Source organism: Electrophorus electricus, chromosome 15 (genome assembly GCF_041902795.1).
Source record: "Electrophorus electricus isolate QZ-2024a chromosome 15, ASM4190279v1, whole genome shotgun sequence".
NCBI classification, from domain to species: Eukaryota; Metazoa; Chordata; class Actinopteri; order Gymnotiformes; family Gymnotidae; genus Electrophorus; species Electrophorus electricus.
The window spans coordinates 15,642,181-15,663,874 of NC_137511.1; the positions used below are offsets into that span (position 1 = coordinate 15,642,181).

General features: G+C 38.0%; 4 protein-coding genes across 4 annotated transcripts; 3 read left to right on the top strand and 1 right to left on the bottom strand.

The window, feature by feature from the left end:
• The first annotated feature begins 964 nt into the window (after positions 1 to 964).
• On the top strand, positions 965 to 8,488 carry lsm12b (LSM12 homolog b). The gene is made up of 5 exons (XM_027005107.3): positions 965 to 1,123; positions 2,942 to 3,075; positions 4,568 to 4,677; positions 7,455 to 7,581; positions 7,804 to 8,488. Exons 1-5 carry the CDS (start codon positions 997 to 999, stop codon positions 7,894 to 7,896), a joined length of 591 nt encoding a protein of 196 aa, XP_026860908.1. The 5' UTR covers positions 965 to 996; the 3' UTR covers positions 7,897 to 8,488.
• Positions 8,489 to 8,630: 142 nt separating this feature from the next.
• On the top strand, positions 8,631 to 12,100 carry LOC113574296 (keratocan). Its single transcript, XM_081697674.1, is given in 5 exon segments — positions 8,631 to 10,772; positions 11,005 to 11,498; positions 11,500 to 11,643; positions 11,645 to 11,725; positions 11,727 to 12,100. Coding segments are annotated over 5 exon segments (1,053 nt in total). The 5' UTR covers positions 8,631 to 10,544; the 3' UTR covers positions 11,833 to 12,100.
• A 153-nt stretch (positions 12,101 to 12,253) lies between these two features.
• tmem101 (transmembrane protein 101) lies at positions 12,254 to 15,901 on the bottom strand. Its single transcript, XM_035533584.2, has 4 exons — positions 15,753 to 15,901; positions 15,061 to 15,241; positions 14,169 to 14,315; positions 12,254 to 13,566 (listed from the first exon to the last, which is right to left on the bottom strand). Exons 1-4 carry the CDS (start codon positions 15,881 to 15,883, stop codon positions 13,258 to 13,260), a joined length of 768 nt encoding a protein of 255 aa, XP_035389477.1. The 5' UTR covers positions 15,884 to 15,901; the 3' UTR covers positions 12,254 to 13,257.
• Positions 15,902 to 17,938: 2,037 nt separating this feature from the next.
• On the top strand, positions 17,939 to 19,559 carry gngt2b (guanine nucleotide binding protein (G protein), gamma transducing activity polypeptide 2b). The gene is made up of 3 exons (XM_027005132.2): positions 17,939 to 18,071; positions 18,689 to 18,777; positions 18,991 to 19,559. The coding sequence occupies exons 2-3, from the start codon at positions 18,694 to 18,696 to the stop codon at positions 19,114 to 19,116; spliced, it is 210 nt and encodes a 69-aa protein (XP_026860933.1). The 5' UTR covers positions 17,939 to 18,071; positions 18,689 to 18,693; the 3' UTR covers positions 19,117 to 19,559.
• The last annotated feature ends 2,135 nt before the right edge of the window (positions 19,560 to 21,694 follow it).

The following is a 21,694-nucleotide window of genomic DNA, read 5'->3' on the forward strand; positions in this document are numbered from 1 at the left end:
TTTGGGCCGGTGGTCAGAGCTCATGTTTACCTCCTGTCAGAGCTGGGTTTGAGTCCTGGGAAGGATGGCTGCCTTCAGCCTTTACACATGGTGTCAGAAGTGGGATTATTATGGATAGAAATAGTTGGGAACATTAATAATGTCATTCTAAACATCGATAAGTTCAAAGCATTACTTTAGTGGTAATGTGAAATGTTTAGGGGGTCTTTAGCAATCTGAAGGGGGCAGCATTGGTTTTTTTTTGGAGAATAGTGGTTTCCTCTGTGGTAAGCTGCCACTAAGCACTCGTTCAGTATTTTTCTTATGCATGACCCATAATTACCAATTGCAAGGGACGCCTGCAGATAGCTGTTACCCTCTGCACTTGTTTGAGGATTCTTAAGACATGTGATCTTATGACATGGCCAGTCATGCACATGTTGCTATGCATCATTCATACTGTAACAGAATTCACAAGAACAGGTAACCACAGTTGTGTTTTTGTTATGATCTAACCCTAACCCAAACCGACTGGAACACATGACTCCAGCTATCCTTCTTACTTTCATTTTCCTAGTGATTTACATAGCCTACTTGTCCCATCAGTAATCTGGATTGTTTAAAACCTTTAAAAGTTTCAGTGTTGTTTGTTAAATAATACTTTATTTATCCTTAACATATTGTTATTACTTAGAAGAAGTCAAATTTCAGGAGCCACCCATGCAGAAATGTTGTAATTTAAAGGTCTCAAACCTTTCCTTTCAACTACCTACTTCCTTTCAACTATCTACTGAACAGTAAATAAGTTTTACTGTTGGTCCTTATTTCATTAAAAGCCTATTAGAACCCATTCCACGTAAATATATGCTAATATTTCACACTTTGTAACAAGAGTTAAATGAATGGTAAAAAATGTTCTTTGTACTGTCCGTCGTCAGACACGCCCAGTTTTCCTCGGAGTCACGCCGTCGCGCACGTTTACGTAAAGCTGGCGCTCCGGTTTCCCTGGCGGAGAAGATGGCGGCTCCTGGACCGGGGGAGTATTTTAGTGTTGGGAGCCTTGTCTCTTGCCTCACCTGTTTGGGCCAACGTTTGCAAGGAGAGGTCGTGGCCTTCGATTACCAGACCAAGATGTTAACTCTGAGTATCCTTTCTCTGTTCGATGTGGCTAATGGTCGGATGTCCTCCTCGGCTCTTTAGGGCCTCTGTTAGGGTAACCGAAATGTGTCAGATAGACCGTGCGCGAGCGTGTTTATGTGCGTTGCTAGCTAGCGGTGAGCTAACGCTGCGAGTTTGAACCACGATGCTAATAGTTTCTGTCTTCATTCAAAGTGTGTTCGGGTTAATCTCTTCTCTTCCCCCAACGTGGTCCACTGCTGTCCGGTCATGGTTCATGCGCGGGCTTTGGTTGAGGGGTTGGATCGATTGTGTTCACAATTCAGGGCGGCTCGTGTTGTTTTGACATATTAATCGTGGCCAGGCAGCTAGGTTAGCTAGCTTGCTCACTAGAAGGATGGCTGGATGGCTCCTATAGCAAGTCCAGAGGCGTCATGGTAGCGTTCACGCCTTGCTGCTTGATTTCCAATGACTAAATTCTGCACATGGTTTTTCCCCCCCCAGATTAGATTAGTTCCACTAGCTTTCGACAGGCTCTTTATTAGTGACTAGAACACTCATAGCTGTTAGCTAACCATCAAAATGTAGTTCAGACATAGTAGTACTGCGTATTGGCTGGCTCAAAGAGCATCATTGTGTGTATTGATTAGCTAAGGCTAGCTATTTATATTGCTAGCTAGCTAGCTAATATTTCTACTCTTTATCAGATCGTGGACTTAAATCAGTAAAATACGTTGTTGTATAAACGGAGTAGTTTTAAAAATCAGCAGTCTAAACAGCTAGCTGCAGGTAATTTATGCATCTAAGTAAGGTAGCCAGCCAGCTAACTTGTAAAAGTCTTTAGGTCGCTAGCTAGGTTATCATTGCGAAACGGCGCATGTATGAGCATCCGATTTGACATACTGTCTTGTGTGTTACATAGAATTTAAGTTGGTGGCTTTATCGTTGAACGGTTTTATTTGGGTTGATGTGGTAGGTATAACGTTAGAAGGTCGCATATAGATCACTGACAGACGACGTTTGATTCATTTAACAAAAATGAAGATTTTCTTCATTTTGTTCAGCTATTCATTTTAGAATATTTGTAAAACGACTGTAAAATGCACATTACTAAAAAATAAAATAGAAACTGAGAATAATCTTATTTTGTATGCCTGTTGAATGTAATCCTGTGTCGGATTACATGGACAGAAACCCCTACAATCTATCGTTCTGTACTAGACACGATGTCAGTGGAGAAACGTCAACGTAGCTGATTTGATGCTCAAATACAAGCGCCTTCACACTTATTTTGTGCAAACAATTCAGTATGTGTCTGCTGTGTGTAGTTGTGCAAGTCAAACAGAACTTTTGGCATGAATGATGTTAAACCAGTTTTTATAAAATAATAAGATTTTGTCTTGTGTTTAGCTTTTTAAAAAATCAGGCTGTGTATTGCAAGGATATAAAATGGCTTTGATCTTCAGTCAAATCTCAGTTTACACAAATCAGGAAGAAACAGCTGAAAAGGCCAAGATAGTTTTTAACTAAATTGCTCAACAGGAATTGTCGTTCCCCCCTCCCACTTCCCAGTTGGCTTTGTGTCCACGCACTGTATTTGAAGTGTCATATTTTTATTTCTTTTTTTATTTAGCTTTTTTTTTGTTGTTGCAGTTTTTTCCTTTGCTATATGAAATATTTTCTGGGTTATTATAATTGCACTTTTCTTCCTTCTGGTTTATGTATAGCTCATACTCTAAAGCAGCATAGTAAATACTAAAAACAGCTAAAAAGTGGTGTTTTAAATGTTGTGACTTTGATTTTTGTCCAAGGCCCTCAGATCTGTATTCCTTAACTTTTTGCCCAGAATGTGCTTCCTCAAGCGGTAAGCCCAACCTCAGTGATGTTGTCCTGATTAACTTAGCCTACGTTTCAGAGGTGGATATTATTAATGACCGCAGTGAGACTCCACCTCCTCTATCATCTTTGAATGTTAGCAAGGTAAGGTCAATTTCATCTCCCTTTGACCTTTATGAGCATAATCCTTTAACCAGGAGTGGTGGGTTGGCTTGGGTTATTCAAACAGAGGAGTTTATGAAGCCTCTTATGAGTTGTTAAATGTAGGTCTGTCACGATAATCAAATTTTAGTTGATGATTGTCTTGCAAATAATTGAGATTAATGATCATTTTTATTACAGTATTATATTAATAATATCCTCACAACTCTTATGATGTTTATTAATTTATTGAATGGCTTTAGAAAATCTAATACATTTGTATTCTTATGATAATAGCAAATTTAATTCTGAAAATAAATAAAATGATTCTGAAAGTAAACTAATTCAAATGAGACATACTGTGGCCCAGACATGTACTCATTAAAATGATGAGATTGTTGGCAAAGTATATCAAAGTTTGTGCATGCACAAGCAAAATAATTTCATTGCACATTTTACAGCAAGACACCGGTTCTGCAGTATGTATAGAAACTAATGTGTAGAATTACCTAATGTAACACAAATATATGGTTTACGTAAATTAATGAAAAATACACTTGAATTTTTTTCAAGACTATTGGCAGTTGTCCAAAGCCTAGGTTTTGTCAGCACTTTTGTTGAGCTTTATACATGTACAGGGTCAGAAACCACAAAATTATGTAATAACGAGGTTTGAGACAGTGTCAGTAAGATCATTTTTGGCTTGCAGTTTGAATGATTTTAAATCATGTACATCTGCTTTGTTAGCTGCATTACCCTTCAAATTCCAGTGCAAAATTGAAGGAAACTTCATACTCCAATCAAGGGAAAAGTAAATTTTATTGTATTGCTTTATGTATGCTCAAATTCGTATTCAATGTGTTTGGAATCAAATTACTGTGGAAAATAATCGCCGTCAGAGCAAATAATCAAGGTCTGTCAGTACAAAACCACACGATCAGGTGACTGGGCTGTGGAACAGTCACGAATGTCTTGTACTGCTGCTGCAGCAGTTTAGAGTTGCTTGACTTTGTCAGAAAGTAATCCCTACAAGAGATGCAGAGAAAACAATCATATTGGCAGATCTCTTGTCCAGTCAGTAACATTTGAATCCGTAACTTCACATCGCTTTTGAGGAACCAGGCAGTTGTCATGGTTCCAGGAAAATATGTGCATAAAAAACAAAAGTAAACTTTTTGACAACTCGAATCAAGAATTGCAACTGAAAATGGGCCAGTTTTTGGCACTACAAAAAATAGATACAATTTGTACAATCCTGAAATGGTGCATGTATGAGGTTGCTGTTTTGAAAATTATTGACTGGACTAGTGATCTGGCTCTTGAGCTATGTTTTTCTCTCTTTGCGTGTAGGTGTTTCTTTCTGTAGTAACACTGTGTAACCAAACGACTGTTCCTATATGCAAGGGACCTTACATGAATTGTGTGGCTGACATGCTGCTGTCTTCTGCATGGCTGTCTGTGTGTTTTGAACGTTCGAATGTTTTTCCCCTCTCAGCTCGCCAGTCGGGCAAGGACGGAAAAGGAAGACAAGTTGTCCCAAGCCTATGCAATCAGCGCTGGGGTTTCAGTTGAGGGCCAGCAACTATTCCAGACTATACATAAAACGTAAGTCAGCACACGGGATGCACACACAAGCTGCTCCTTCTCTAAACAAGAGGCCATGTTCTGGTTCTCTCAAGCTTCCCACACGCTGACTGAGCCATGGCCTCCAAAGTTGTCAGTTCATTGCCAAGCGGAAGGCGTTGGGAGGCTTGGATGTAAACTGTCTCTTATCGCCAGTGTCATTGTTTGGTTAGGCTGTTCGTTTTTGTGCTTAAAGGCCACTGCGTTTAATGAGAGAAAGTTACATAGAGAAATTGTCAGATTTTAGTGATCACTTCAGTAAGAAGCATTCTGTGAGCATTCTGAGCTGAAAGAAATAATAAATCAGTAACATGAGCACAACCCTGAATGACTGTAAAGATGTTATAATTGTGTAATTAGCATATGACAGGGCTGAACAATATGGGGGTAATAAATATTTCATATTTGAAAAGTGAAAGGAAAAAGTCAAACTGGCAAACTATCCTGCTTTAGCAATGGAAAAAAGGTCTATTTAGGGTAGAGCAGTGCAATAGATTATGAACACTTGTGAGATGTGATTGTGTTCAAAATTATTGGACCAGAAATGAGTACCAAAGATATGTTGTTGCTAGCGAGCTGTGATGTCAGCAGTGACATTAGCCACGTGTCTTTTGTAGATGGAAGCATTTAACGTGTAGAGTTGTAGTCATTGCCTACCAATTGTGCAATAAGTGCAGCTCACATCATTTCTCTCTGCCCATTGGTTCTGGCACAGTTATTGTGTTCCTTTTCTCAGCACTGCACAGAACAAATTAGCAGTTTTCAGAAAGTTCACTAAATGGGCCACTTGAACAAAGTGCAGTTTTTATTAACAGTAAATAGTTTAAGTACAAACATTGTCCACAATAGCAGCATGTTTACGTGTAGCGTCATGCTGCGTTAAGTATGAAAGTAGAAATGTTATTTGCTTGTGCTTATTTTTGCCTCTAATTTTGGCTGGATGAGTTGGGGAAATGTTGCATTTCTGTGTATGAGAAGGTGAAATATTACATTACATTTGTATAGCTGAGAGTGACATTGTTGTATTCAATCCATTCAGCCTAAAACAAGCCAACAGTGTAACCAAATTAAAATTAATCTCTTTTAAAATTGACATATTTTCTATTAAATGATGGCCACTCCTTCCTTCTGAGTTATTACATCTCAATATTTGAGTTATAATATCTGACTCATTATAACATCTCAAAAACCAAACCTCCTTAAGTCTTTTTTTTTTTTTTTTTTTTTTTTTTTTTTTAGGGCAGAAATAAGCACAAACACACAGCAGAAATTAAAGACACATGTTTTCAGTTTCGTTTTAAATGGTGTGATGACTTCATGAAGTTTGGTTCAAAAAGTAAAGAGGTGGAAAGTTGTTTCTGGCAGCTGGGCTCAGCCATTGTTCCTGAATTACCAAGGTGGTATAGTTCAAGGTCATTTTGCCATTGAGGAACATTGAACGCTGGCGGTTCTCCAAGGATGAACACTTTTTGTAGAGGTAGTGCAAATCATGTAAACTCACTCACTGGGTCATGTTTAGCTGGCTTATGTTCACCGACACAAAAAATGTAGTTAGTTGAAAAAAACATTATTGAAGGTTGTTTGGTTTGTTTTTGTTTGTTAATTAAGCATTGTACTTTTCACTACTAAGGAAATTGTGCACTCGTTTCCCATTATTTGCTCTTAGTTTCTCCCTTATATTATTTTGCATTGCCCATGTGGTTTTATTCAAGTTAGAAACACACACACACACACACACACACACACACACACACACACACACACACACACACACATTCAACCCAAATGTAGGTCCTTAAGCAAGGTTGTGGAGATGAATGCTGGCAGAGTAACAGATGTGCTATGTAAGAGTGGTGCTTTCCATCTGTGCCTTTATGTCCTTGGTTAATGGACAGTATAATCATTCTCTTTGGCAGCATGTTTTGTTTAAAAAAAAAAAAAAAAAAAAAAAAAAAAAAAACTAGCTAGATCCAAGATTGAAGCTTTTTGATGCATGATTCAGAGAGATTGTGTCTTATTTAAATAATAAAAAATCAGCAACAGTAGGCATAATTTATGACTGCAGTACTGCATTGTGTTAACCAGTATAGACCTGAAATTAAAAGATGATAGTCATTTCCAGCCCCTCAACTGAGTTTGGTCGATACTTATTTCAGTGTCACCTAGTGTAAGTAGAAGGCAGGTTTAGCTAAAGAATTCTTCCTGTGCTTGGAATGATTGCTTGATTGCAAATATTCATGTTGTTCTTTTGGTTTGAGATTTCTGTTAATTGTAAATCCCTATACAATTTTATTCCCACAGCATAAGCAAATATAGTTAACAATACAAATCTACTACAATACTACAACTGTACTAGAAGACTCAGGGCTGACAAGACTGCTGCAATTAATAAATTGCTCTTAGACTGCATAAAACTACCACTCAGCAAAACTGTTTTTAGCATGACTGAAAATTACCTGACACTGGCCAGTTGTGGGTTCAGGTGTCACTGAAAGCCATGCTGTAAGGGTAAACTAATGTAGCGAGCACAGTCTTTTCACTCCTACTCACACACATGGCTGAGTCAAACTGGGTATCTGGTTTCAAAACAGTGGTGTTAAATATAGCTGAGCTGTACCATGTTTGTATGTTGATTCCATTAGTGTCATTCATACATTTAATACTGCTCTACTCAAATGAGAGAAATTTAGCTGCATTTATGAATGCAACCAATGATTAATATTTTGGTCTTTTCTTGGCAACAATTTTCCCCCTTTCAGCATCAAGGACTGCAAATGGCAGGAGAAGAACATTATTGTGATGGATGATGTCATAATCTCACCACCGTATCAGGTGGAGAACTGCAAAGGAAAAGAGGGAAGCGCTTTAAGTCATATACGCAAAATTGTGAGTATCTCTCTCATCCAATATAACAGCAGTGGATATATTCAGGGGCCACTATTTCAGGCTGTTGTCACTATAAAGAGTTCTGTTATTTAAAAGCTGATGTTGCTTGAGCTGTAGTTGTGTAGCTCTCACTGATTTTGCTTTGTGCTCTAATGTTTTGGGGATTTAAGGTTTTTCATTGGTTGTCATTTGTGTGTCCCATTTTCTGTCTCTTTAATATAGGTTGAGAAACATTTTAGAGATGTGGAAACTCAGAAGTCGATGCAGCGTTCACAAGCACAGCAAACACAGAAGGACTCGTCGTTATCCTCCTGAGATGGAGAGTGGGTGGGCGTGGATCAGCCACAGAGGGCACGGTGGGCATCAGGGCCCCGAGAGCTGAGCGAGAATATCGCTCCCCTCTACCCCCTCCCCATTTCAATGTCTCAGTCAGAGGGCAAGGGCACCAAGGGGTCTGGAAGATCAAATGAAAAACAAAAGAAAAAAACTTTAAAAATGAAAAAAGAAAGAAATCAGAAAAAGTGAGGTTTGAAAGAGTTAATTCTAAATTAGACTTTATAAAGATAATTTAAAATACCGACTATTAAGGAACCCATAGTTTCCCTGACTAACTTTCAGTATCTTACCCTCTCTTTCCTTCTGTGCCCTCTTCTTACTCTTTCCTTATTGTTTCTTTTCTTCTCTCCCTTCATTTTTGTCCCTCCTTCGCTTTCAATTCCATTTTGTCAAAAAGGAAAACCTAAACAGTCAGAAAGGCTTGTTAGTGCTTTTTTTTATCCATAATTTTGTTTTTTTGCCATCTTCATGTTCTACATTGTCTGTATTTTCTGTATTTTAAACAAAAATGTGACTTGAAATGCCACACTTTAAAAAAGGACATTTTCTAAAATAAAAGTAACAAAAATTCTGACTGTAATACTGTAATTTTCACAAGTTCTTATGAAACACTGTTCACACTAAAAACATGGTTTATAAGCATTTCTTGGAAAAAGAGTGTTTGGGAAACATTGCTGGTAAGAAGCACATGTCCATTAAGATGTATGTTTAATCTCTTAAAGTTTGCCCAACGTGACATCTTAATCCTTTGGTCACCTGCTCTGGGTGTGATTTTTATATACAGGCTTTATACCAGTCATACTACAGAAATGTGGATTTGGGTATTGAAACTTCTTAATTACACTCAATATCTTACATAATTCCTGTGATACCTTTTCCAATAGCCTGTATTTATAGTGAATTTAGGGCAGATTCCAAAATGTTTAAATTAAGATAATGTACAAGTTGTAAATATTTTTCTCAGTGGTGGTAAGCCTGGTTGAAGGAACATGGAGGATGCTTCTGGGCAATTTTGGACCTTTTGTCAGTAATCCAGGGATTGTATACTATTTAACTGGTGGGAATGCATTCATTGACCGCTATTAAGAAAACAAGTTTGTCAGGTCAGATTATTACTTTTTATTTTAGCATTTTTAAGAGGAAATTAAATCATATGAAGAAGAGTGATGAGTGGGTTAAGGCTAATGGCAGTGAGGGAAAATCTCACTCCAGAGACATTAAGAAAAAACCTTGAGGAGTAATGTCTTAAAGGGGGAAGCGCTTGAGGGGAAAGCAGGATTGAAAACAGATTTGAGTGATATTTAGGAAAGTTCTATGAGACATCTAAAATTCATTGTTTGACAAAAGAGTAATTTATTGGCTTTATTGCACAGAATAGCAATAGGTATTAGAAATGCATGGCAGGATAAGAGTTAATGAGATGGAAAATGGTAATATACTAAATATCTTATACATGTTTCTGAAGCATTTTGGTAAGGCCTTTAACATGAGCATTAATTAAACTAAGATAAATAATTTATTTATAACATACTCTAGGACATAAAACCTTTGTTGACTTGCACATTAATGTTTTAATGGTTTTTAAATAAGTTATAAGGCTGATTATATGATTACTGAAATTGATATGGCTGATTGCATCAGTGCTGACACAGATCTTTGATGTTTCCATGGTTTAAATCAAAGACAAAGTGGTGGGTATAGGCTGTGTCATGGCTTTTCCATTGTAAGGAGTTTATTTACAGGTAATTCAATCCATCCATGTCCTATTATTTAGGTGTGCCAAGAGCTCTTTGTTTTTGTAGTGATGCAACTTGAAAGACGCGAGTTTGAAAAGCTTGGAGGTTCTAAGCAGAATCTGTGGACACTACATGGTCTACTTCGTTGTAAGCTTTAAAGTTTTGTGTTTTTTGTAAGTGACACAACCTTTCAGATGATGTACGCATTAATTAAACAGTGTGTGTATGCCTTTAGGTGTAACTGAAACGTTCATGGAGTCACGCAGTGTTTGGGATGAGAACTAGTCAATGTTATCAGCTGCAAAAGAGATCACCTTTACACAGACTGCTTGTCTTAATGCTCAGAAGCATCCTGTTGGAAATGTACTCCTGCTACTTTATTCCCTTGCCCTTGTGAACACTTTTACATAGACTGCAATGGTAAATGAATGCAGTAAAGAACAGAGTGGTCTGACTGACGATTGTGGTAAGTCTAACTTAACTCACTGTTTTTCCTTTGCACTTAGAGCATGATTAAATGTCTTACTATAAATTGTCCTCATTAAAAATGGCAAACCATCTGTTCAGGAATTTTGTTCTACATGATGATTGATGCAAAGTTTTATACAAAATCTTCAGTGGATTAAGGGATTAAACTCATTTATTTTCTCATTTTTACATAACAGAGAAATCCACTCTTTGGAACCACCTGGATTGAGTCATTTTATTCTTCACCATGAACACATGAAGTTTTTTCCTATAGAAAAGAGCAGCATTCCTGCCTTTCTGCTTTAGTTACTCCATTTCAACTGAGATATTTATTTAGATGCCAGCTTTATCTGAGCTCAAAGGATGGAAGAGACTACGAGTGACCAATATATTGCAAATGCTAAATAAGGGGTCTTCTTACTGATGCTGATTCAGGGGTCAAAATGTTCAGGATCACCTCTTTTTTTCCCCCTCCTCATGTCTCTGGTGGCGGGTTCTAAGGTGTGTCCTCATAACTACCCGTGTTATGACAACTCAGATATTGTGGACTGTCGTGCCCGTGGTTTCACACATGTACCACATGGAATTCCTCATGGTACCTGGCTCCTGGATCTTAGTGGGAATAAACTGTTTGAGCTGCAGAGCACTTGTGTATCATCTTGCTTCAGAACAGCAGCATTAACATGCACAACCCCAGGTGAGTTTCTCATTTATTTTAGAGCTAAATAGTACGTATATATACTATCAGCGAACTTATTAAGACATGCCAGGCTCTTACCTGGCTGAAATACTTGCAGTGAACATTAAATGAGCAAACTCAGTCAAGTACTTGAAGAAATTTGTGGTAAATTCTAAGTTATACAGTTATCTCTAAGTTATACAGTTATATAATGTCTATTATATGAAATTGTATTATATTAAAGTTTAATATAAGTTATTATATGAAACATCTCTTCTCTAACTGTTGCAGGCTCTGTTATTTTTGTCTTTTCTGGAGAAATTGGACCTAGATCACGAGCTTTGCTCCCTTGCCGAAGACTTCTCTCGTGGTTTGACCTCGCTCAAGGATCTACGGCTGGATCACAATTTTCTGGAGCACCTTGAGAGCCACTCCTTTGGCCAGTTTGAAAGCCTAGAGAAGCTGGACCTCAGTCACAACTGCCTTCAGGATATCCATTTTACAACATTCCATGGCCTAAAACAGCTCAACCTTGCCTGTAACCAGCTTCATGAGCTTCCAGCTGGTCTGTTAACCATGCAAGACAGTCTGAACGTCCTCCTCCTGGGCCACATTATTTCCAGTATCAAAGCAGAAGCCTTTAACCCCTTACACAGTCTTGGTTTTCTGGGCTTGGAGGCTAATCAGCTGAGGAACCTCATTCAAGACATTCCTGAACCTCCAGATATCCACTATACACTTGCAGCTGTTGGAGAATCCATGGGTATGTGATTGTGAGCTGCACCGTGTTTTCAGCAAGATCCTCCATGTTCACCGCCTGTACATAGATGACTACTGGAATATCATGTCATTCCCCACCTCTCTTGGCTGGGGCATCCCTGGCTTTGATGGACAGTCATCTGTCCATGGCAGAGACAGCTACAGTTCATTACAGCCACGGTAGTAATGGTTACTGTAGTGTTTGCTATAGTGATGGCAGAACACAACCGGAGGAAGAGAAAGGAGAACCTTGGAACACATGGCACAAAATAAGAAAGACAACGTAGTGAAGTGGCAAAACGCAACGGCCTACTGAATAGTGGAAGAAATTTGCTGACTGTGATGGTGTAAGCTAGGTTTAGATATTTCCCCTATGTGTGTAATGAGGATTATTAATATCTATATATAAACTATTTTATAACAACTTTGGGTAAAGTGGTAAATAGTGATGCCCCAGTGTGTGAGAGAGAAATACAGGGTTAGATCAAACCATTCTTAAAGTATTTTGCTAGTTCAGCAATAAATCATGCTTTATGAGACAGGCCATTGGTCTCAGAAATGGTAACAAGAGCCTAGTTTAGGCAGCACAACTGGAGCCTTTGTTCATGAGTCTTGGGCACAGTAGCAGTAGGAAAGCACAAACACAAACAAGGATGCAGATTTGTTTAAATCAGCCAATTCTATACTGAGCAAGTCAACATACGTTTTATGTATTTATCATTCCTTTATTTAACATGGCTGTCCCATGGAGTGGATGATCTCAAGAGATGTAAGCATATGGTTCAATAAGGATTTCTTTATAAAAAAACAAAAAAACAAAACAGTAATCTTGAAGCTCTAGATCAAGCCTGCTGTCATAGAAGATTTTACAATCAGTCAAGTAGTGTTTTTATTGTCCATCTATCCCCAATTACCATTTTGCATCATTCTGACCACACTGGTTTGTAAAAGTTAGTCATATTTCAAAGGATTATTCAAAAATATATAATTATGGGCCTCCAAATAAACAATTGTTGATAGTCCCACTGGGTGGTGTTACTGGTTAAAATTCATTTCATTATTAAACCAAGATTATTGCAAAATGTGGGAACAACCCAGCAATTCTTTCTTCAGAGGAAAATAAGAAGAATTCTGAAGAATATCATCACTTTTAACTGTACATTGTAGACCATAATTTTATACACCAAGCTGTGATGATTAAAAACCACCATTAAAGAGAAAACCATGACTGTTTAATAGATAATGATACAATGAAATGTTATGTATGGAATGTGAGATTATAGTGGTCAACTAACAAAGGCAATGCCTTAAGACTGTACAAGCTTGATAGCTGGCAAAAATATTCCCCTTTTTATCCCAATACACAGCATTAAAAACAGTATAACAGCCTTTTAAACAGGCCCTAATATATTTAACTAAGACTGGATATTGTTTTTACACATGAAGTAAAAAATTCTCCATCTTTTGTTTTAAATAAAGAAGCAAAAATGTAAACAGACACTTGTTGATTCTCTCACCCCCCCCCCCCTCCCTTAAAATGACGATTTCAAAACCCTGGACACAAACTGGGGCAAAAAGGTAGGGTGTGTTGAAATTTATATCCTCTTCAAATACTTTACGGTCACTCTACGTCAACCCCTTAGATACAGCTAGAATTCCATTCTATATCAGCAAAGTTGACTTTGCTTTTCTGGGTCCTTAGCCATCTGTGGCTAGGATAAGCACTGCCCCAAAGATGCCCACATTTTGTCCGATTAGTTTCATTTGGTTCCAGAACTCCACACGCCGGCTGTGGTGCCAGTAACCAAAGTTACCGTCAATGAAGAGTATTACCCATGGAAGAAGGATGGCTAGAATTTGAGAGGATAACCGTACATAGCAGCCAGACAGGAAGGAGAGCGCCAGTACCCCAAAGACCAGCACTAGGAGCTGAACAGTGACTTCTCCACCTGGGATATGGTCCAGGTAGGCCAGTCTGTCCTCCTGACTGTGCTGAAGGGAGTACACCTGATAAGGACAAAGAGCATGGTTCAAAATGATCAGTTAGCAGCTAGCAGTCAGGACGTGTGCAACAAAAAGAATAGAAAAGATCAGAGCACTAGCTTTTAAATGACCAAATTTATCTTAAAATCTCAGCAATCGAAATCAAGTCAGTTAAGTGCTTCACACTGCTCATGCGCAGTCCGCGCTAATATGATTTTATATTTGTTTCTTCTCTGTTGGTTGTTTATTTAAAGATTAACAATGAATGGCAATATCTCCCCGTTTTAATGAAAAATTAAAGTAAATTAAGATTCACGGGAATGACATACAAATAAATACCATATCACCTATAACAGATCAGAAGGTTTTTTCACAGTTGAAAGTAAGAAATTAATATAACTTTAATTTTGTAAATGTTAAAGCAAGTCAAAAATAATTAGGTCTAAAACAACTAAGGAGAAAATGAACACTCCAAAAAAAAAATCGAAAACATGTAGGATGCAGTCCATACCAGCTAAACAAGAATGAAAATCAACCCAGGGCAAACTGCAATGTTAAAAAAAAAGAAAAAAGAAAAAAAAAGAGAGAGAGAGAGAGAGAGAGAGAGAGAAAATGAGAAATCCTACCATGCATATTAAGTAGATTCCTAAGAAGACCTGCCCAGTAGACTGAAGTGAGCGTGTGCGAGGTTTCTGTCTGTACATCTCCCCCGCCCCACTGGCCAGCACCAGAAAGCCTCCGATTACAGCCAAGGCTCGTGAGTACATTCTGACCTGAGGGACACAAATGTGACAATGTTTATGATTGGGCTGGTCTGACAAGGTGATGAGTGTGATGTGAAGTCTCCTGGTCTCAAGAGCTTTTTTTCTATAATGTAATTATTGCTAGTAGGATCCCTGCTGTTTAATATGTGAAAACATTAGCTCACAGCTTTTTCAAAAATCTGGTATAATATAGTTTTAAGCAACTGGTTTTCAAATGAACAGAGTACATTATTCCATGTTAAGTCACTTGAAAACCATATTATCCACTGAGACCCTGTGATTGTGGGAAGAATTCAACAGAAGTTATAGGGATACATGGACTGCTCTTTAACACACCTCTTCATTTATTTATTTTGTGAATGCAAAGGAAACTTTATGAAACAGCCAAAATGAACCATTATGCAGTTTCCTGGTACTAAAAGGCTTTACATTTAGCTTTCAATGAATATCATAAATTATTATTATTTACATTTAGAGTTAAACACTGCCATCATCTGGCTGAGATGAGAACGACAAACTGGGACACTAAAAACAGTGAACAAAAAACTAGCACATTTTCAACACAAACCATAAATCACATATGTAGACATTTGTCAGGAAAAAAATTCCCTTGGTGAAAGCTGCAGACCTCAGTGTCTGTACTCTGTAGAATCACTGGACTAAACCTTTGGGGCATAAATTACAAAAATATAAAACTAGTTTACAGGGGCAATCCTGTATGCATATCCTGTTTATCATGTTTCTTTACACCTACCTTTAACCAGTCTCCATAATAGACATGTCCACCAATGTAGGACACATAGGTGCTGAAGCCCAGCTGAATGGCCGCACAAAGGGCAAACCATCTCCTCTTCACCCCAAATGACATGAAGCTGGCACATAGCACTGCAGCACCCATGTCAATGTACAGGTAGGGCACCTGAATATCTGGCTTTCTGAAAGAAAGAAAGTATATTAATGCTTCATCACAGAGAGTAGCCTGTGTGCAACACATTTTAGTGAACCTTTTAGTGGGCCTACCAAACAATCACATTTATATGTCTAATTAATGCAAGCTGGCATAAGTTCCTCTGTGCTGTTCCCCTAACGACTAAACCACAAAGGAAAAATTAAAGGATCGTGAAACTAAAAATGAAAGCTTTTGCATCAAATAGGACCACAGAAGAGAGGGGGATAGCTGCGTACAGATGGGTGACTGGATCCAGGAATTACCGTGGTCATTCTTTGTCTTCCAGGCGAAAATATGATAGCACCAATATTTTCATAAGAGAACTGACAGCATACATATACTTTACAGCATACCTAAACTTGACCACATACGTCGGGCCTCTGAAACTTTTCGCGCACCTAAATGACGTTACGTCTCATTCAGTCTGCTAATAGGGGAACATTACGCTTCTATTTACTGTCTCACATGTCTGAACATCCTTTAACCAAATCGCTTACCGTTTTACATCTGCCCTCTCTGCAAAAAGCATAAGCATACTAAAACAATTCCAGAAGCCGAATCGAGTCAGGATAAATGCTCCAGACTGCATAATCACTCTTAACACCTCCTTTCTGTTGGGAGCAGCCATGATTATTGTGGGCGGATATTACGGCTTCTTCAGGCAGCAAGGGCAGAAAAAACAGAGACGCGCAAACCTAGTGGAAACTCTCTTCTGCCACCACTGATCTGGGGCTTTATTAGAAATTGTCTGGAGCCCATTGTGCAAGTCGCTACAAATCAAGCTCAGCGCGTTTTTAGAGAAATCGGCAAAGTAGTGCATTTTTGTTTTCTGATCAGGTTATCTTTCACAGTAGATTTCTGAAATACCCAGTCCGTTTGTTTGCTGTGATGTAGTCTAACAACGACCAAAGTTAAAAGGGATGTACGAGAAGAAATGGTTATTGCGGCAACTACGTTGCAAAATATGACCAATTCTTTTATTTTCTTTGTGTGTTCGATTACCCAAAATATATTCTACCACCGAGTTTATGACCAGTAATGTTCTTTAAGATTAGCTATTATGACAAACGGGGAAATGTTAGACTTGGTTTTAAATAATGAACCGAATTTAGATTAAACGTTTGTAACGTTTAGTAATTATTAAAGTGATTATTATTCACTTTATTTTTATTTTAAATATTAAAACATACGTTTAACTGTTATGTATTGTGTATGAGAAGATCCACTCAATAGTGAAAGGACAGAAAATCTTATTCTAGCAGATTGAGCCACGCTGAAAAGACAACAGCTAGCCCATAATCCTCTCTGTTGTACTGCCCCGCTTTTAAGTTAGGTGACATGTGACTATTAGTCTGCTAATGGACTTGTTCGATTTCCCTCAGCAGGAGACCTCTCGCTGACCCCCAAGGAGAGACGCAGTTTATCTCTTATAATCACGCGCATGCTCATAGGCGTGGAATTAAATGTCCTTTGTATTGTTCCTTATATTAACTTTATAATGAATATAAATATTAAGAAGTGCATAAAGACAGTAATATATTACAGCTCTGCAACTTGTATTTTTATTTACGATTGTAGTTTTAATTTTAATTTATTATAGATTATATACCACACTAGTTTCTTCTATGTAATCAGTGCAATTTACAAAATAAGATGACATTATTTTCTTAACCTTAGTTTACCTCTGCCATTTCACAGTCAATGTATTTTGTAAACCCAATCAGTGTTTTTGGGTTTTTGTTGTTTTGTTTGTTTTATGTTTTATTGTTGTTTTGTTTTGTCAATGTATTTTGCATATCCAAATCAGTATTTCTTGGATTTGTTTGTTTGTTTGTATTTTATTTTGACTCTTGCACAATCACAATGATATTTACCTTTGCTGTGATGTATGCTTCCAGGATTAATATTATGAAGATATGCTACTAAAGCTGTCATCATTTTACACTTGGATCATAAACATATTGGGATATTTGAAGAAATCCAGATAGTCAAGCATTTGATGGCTAATTTTTCATCATCCCGTATCTTACTTCTAGATGTTCCTAGTTAGTTTTGGACTGTGGAGTCCATATAGCAGGTCTGCTTGGACTCTGTAACTAATCTAGTAAAAATCTAACCCAGAGGTCTGGGATCTAACCCATGATTTAACAATGGATCTGAGTTCTAATCCAGGATCTAACCCAGATCCCAAGGAACTATTTTACAGGTTCCAGCTAATATCCACCAGAACTTTAACTTCAGTAGCAATGTGCCTTAGCATATAATGCATTGGTAAAGGGTACTTAAAGCAATAGTATTATTTTTATTTTTTTTATGGCTGAGCTAAAGAGAGAAGACATCTGAGAAAAAGTCAGATAGAAAATAATGCTCTTTATGATTCTCCCGTCTTTTACTTGCCTTTAGCTTGTAGGACTGTATTAGACTGTATTCACTACCAAATATGTGATGTGCATTCTCGCATTATTGTTATATTTGTTAGAGACTTCATGTCACCACAATTAGTTTGACCTTTACAGTCAGCTTGGTGTACTGCCCTTCCTCTCCACATCATCCCAGTGGGCTTCAGAGGATGCCCCTGGAGACATCCTACTCCCACTGATTGGCCTAATGGGATCAAGTGGAATTGGTGACCTCCGAGGCCAAACCCCAACAGGATCAGACAAAAAACCAAGAGGTGAGATGAAGAGGAGATAAATGAGGACACAGAGCTCAGTCTGCTCAGGCTGAGAGGCCAAAAAAGAAAAAAAACAATCTGTTGATTATCTAATAGGAGACATCAGAACTCTGCTTTGACTGGGAGTCCCAACACTGAAGAGGTAAGAGATGTATTTAAAAAAAAATTGCTTTTAATGACTCACTGTAAGTTGGGATATTTTTCAGTCTTTATAGAAACAATGCTTCTGTTAAGTAATATTTCTATACTGACAACTTTGTGGAGGGAATTAATCCAAGTGCAAACAGAGAAAAGACAGTCAAGTCTTTATTTTATGCAAAAGACCTACTTCAGCAATAACTTTTTTTTTTTCTATGGAAAATCAGGATTCACTATAACTTGCAGACCTTTTTTAGGACAAGAACAACAAATGACTTCACATATATTTTATGACAACCTTCAACTAAAATGTACAGTATACAATGTATGTATATTTATCTGTAAGTACACTCATGTTAATAAAAGCTGTTTCATTGTTTCAGCTACCTCACATATCACTGACATAATAAAAAAGTAATTTTTATTCTCTCCTAAACTTGATTCTAAATTTTACTACTGATAACTTTTCATGCAACTCTGATTTTATTTTGCAGATTTGTTATTATGAGACCCCATTGTACTTGACCGATTGCCAAAGCTCTGTGTTAAAGAGGAGTTTTAATGTAGGCGCTCAAAGGTATTTGTCATGTATTAAGTTTGTATTTTTTTTTATTTTCTCAGCCAAGATGGCTCGGGACATGACAGATAAGGATATCCTGAAAATGGAGCTGGAGCAGTTACAGAAAGAGGTTAGCACACACAGGACCGCAGTGAGTATCTGTTATTCCATTCAGCCATGTAAAGATCCATTTCTTGCTAAACAGCTTATCCTAAGACATCACATACATTAATACGGTGCTTGGTTATCCGTGCTGGTCTACAAGGGGAAGGAGGAGTTATAAGTCCAAATTTTGAAAGCGTCAATTCAACCCAAACATCATGAGACTTACACCTTGGTTTTGTCTTTAAATGCTTCCTTTCAGATTTCTATAACTGCCTCTGAGCTTATTGCTAACATTGTGGCTCAGTCTGCAGAAGACCCACTGATCAAGGGAGTTCCTGAAGACAAGAACCCATTCAAAGAGAAAGGAGGTTGCATTATTTCATAGCAGTCCCCCACAGACTATGTTCTTAAAAAGATCATCTCTAAAAAGCAATTTTGATGGGGTTTCTGGAAAAAAAAACCAAACACATCAACTCCTGTTTCGTTCCAGATGTATTATTTAGTCTTTCTTCACAGAATCTAATGAAAACCCCTATGTATCAACACGGGTTTCTTTATAGACACTCCCCAGAATCGTTATTAATAGAGCATTTTCTATGAGTCCATGTTCAGAGAAGTCCTTTTTAAAAGCCTGCTAAGGAAAGGTACATTTGTTTATCTCACGTCATCTGTTTTTAGACTGTGATATATGATAATGTACATTCAAAGGTTACAATGTACTATGGTTAGTGATAGGAGGTGATGCACACATTTCTTTTATTAAGCTTTATTATGTAATATATATATTATCCTGGCATCTCTGTAAAATAAACACACATGGGTATCTGTACAAAAGCCTCACTTTCTTCATGGTAGTAATAGTTATTGCTGCTGTTAGTTTTGCTTTTATGTCTATGGATTCTTTGCTTTTTTTAAAAAACACAAGGCGGATTGCTTCCCAGAACTTCTTGAATTCAGTACAATGAATGTTTATGATACTAAACAGAACAGTCTAAAGAAGTGCCTTGTGTAGTGACAAACATTATACATCAGCCTCCTTTCTATGGCTGAGCTAAACAGATATCCCTATAACAATAGCCCGTACATTTGCACTGTGTGGGACAGTAATGGGATTTGAATTTCACATCTCCTCAAGTCCACTGATGCAGTCTTTCCTGCGTGTGTTTAAGCTCATTCCACAAATCTCAGGATTAGGCTGAGAGCTTTTTGTCCTGTTAGCCAATCTGTCCCATCACTCACTCTTTGCCGTTATTCCTGTTCAGCTACAGGGCCAGTGGGATTAGAATCTAGTTGGTCTACTATAGACCAAGGTCATATTTATCTAAACAGAGTAAAACAATGACCATAGGCATCTTATCTTCAGTTGGTAGACATCATATGGTGCAGCTAATAGTAACTGGCACAATGCATAAATTTTTTTCTTTAGGCTCTGTTGTCATAAAGTGTGTGTTACCTATATGGCAAAACCATTGTTAAATAAAGGCCAGGCAAAACTAATATTTGGCAAAACCTAGGCAATGTAAAATGCACTTTTTAAGGTGAGCTACAGATGTGCTATAGAGTGCATCCTAACTTGCTGCATCACAGTGTGGTACGGCACTGCAACGGACAGAAAAGCCCTCCACATTGTATTGAACACTGCCCAGCATATCACGGGTACCTGTTTCCTGAACTCAGGGGATATTAAAAGGTTGCAGAAGAAGGCTAGTACCATCATGAAGGACCCTTCTCTCACTGCCCATGGAATGTCACCCTGCTTCCTTGAAGTTCCAAGGTACAGAAGTCAGAAAGCATACAGGTGGCAACACAGGTTTATGCTGAGCTGGTTTCTTATCTCATTTATATATGTGTTTTCTTGGTATTCTTTGAGCCTGGCCAATTGCTCACTGTGAATTGGAAGTGCATGGAGAACAGGGACCACCAAGTTTACTTTGGACTGAGCTGTTCTGTAATCTTGAGGTACTCAAAACTTTCTTGATCAGTGAGGATGAGGAATGAGTATAGGACAGCCAATGGTGTCTTATGGTGTTCCAATGATGTCCCAATGGTGTCAGTGGTACCAATGTTCCAGTACAAGTTTAATTGCCAAAAGCTCTCAGTTCCAGACATTGTAGTTCCTCTCTACATGGCTCTATTTCCTGCTGAAGAAAGAACACAGGAATAGTTTTTCTCATCGATCATGTCGTTGACATAGCATTGCTCCTACCCCAACCTCTGAGACATGCACCTACATAATAAATGGTTTGGAGGGATTAGATTGCTTCAGAATGGGGGCTGAAGTGAATGTGCCCTTGATGGTGGAAAATATTTGATCAGCCATAGGAGTCCAGCACCAGTGTGTTTATGGCTGCTTTACATACTAGTGAGGGGCTGACAATGTGCTGTAATTTCAGATGTAATGGTGGAAAAAGCTGCCAAACCCAAGGAAATGTTGCAGGTCTTTGATTGATTGGAGTGTGGCAACAGATACCCAGTTGTCCCTCATGGAGAGTTCCCCTAGTGAAAGGGTATAACCCAGAAATGACACAGAGCTCTGATGGAATTGACACTTTTCTAATTTTACATAAAGCCAGTTGTTTCCAAGTTTAGTGAGAACATTGTGGACATGTTGTATGTGTTCCCTCGAGGGTGGGGTAACAGATAAGAATGTCGTCTATGTAATTTATGAGGTACTAATAAATTTTGTCTCAGAATATGCTGTCCATGAAGGTCTGAAACAAAGCATGAGTTAGCTAGGCCATATGGCATCACCAAGTACTTGAAGTGCCTGTTGTAGGGGATGAGTGGAAAACAGCCTTCATCACCTCCAAGAGGCACTTCAAGTACTTGGTGATTCCATACAGCCTAACTAACCTGCTTTGTTTCAGTCCTCCATGGACAGTATATACTGATATACAATCTTATACACACTAGATTTTATGCACATCTCAGATCAAGTTTTGTGAAAATGGTGGCTTGGCAGA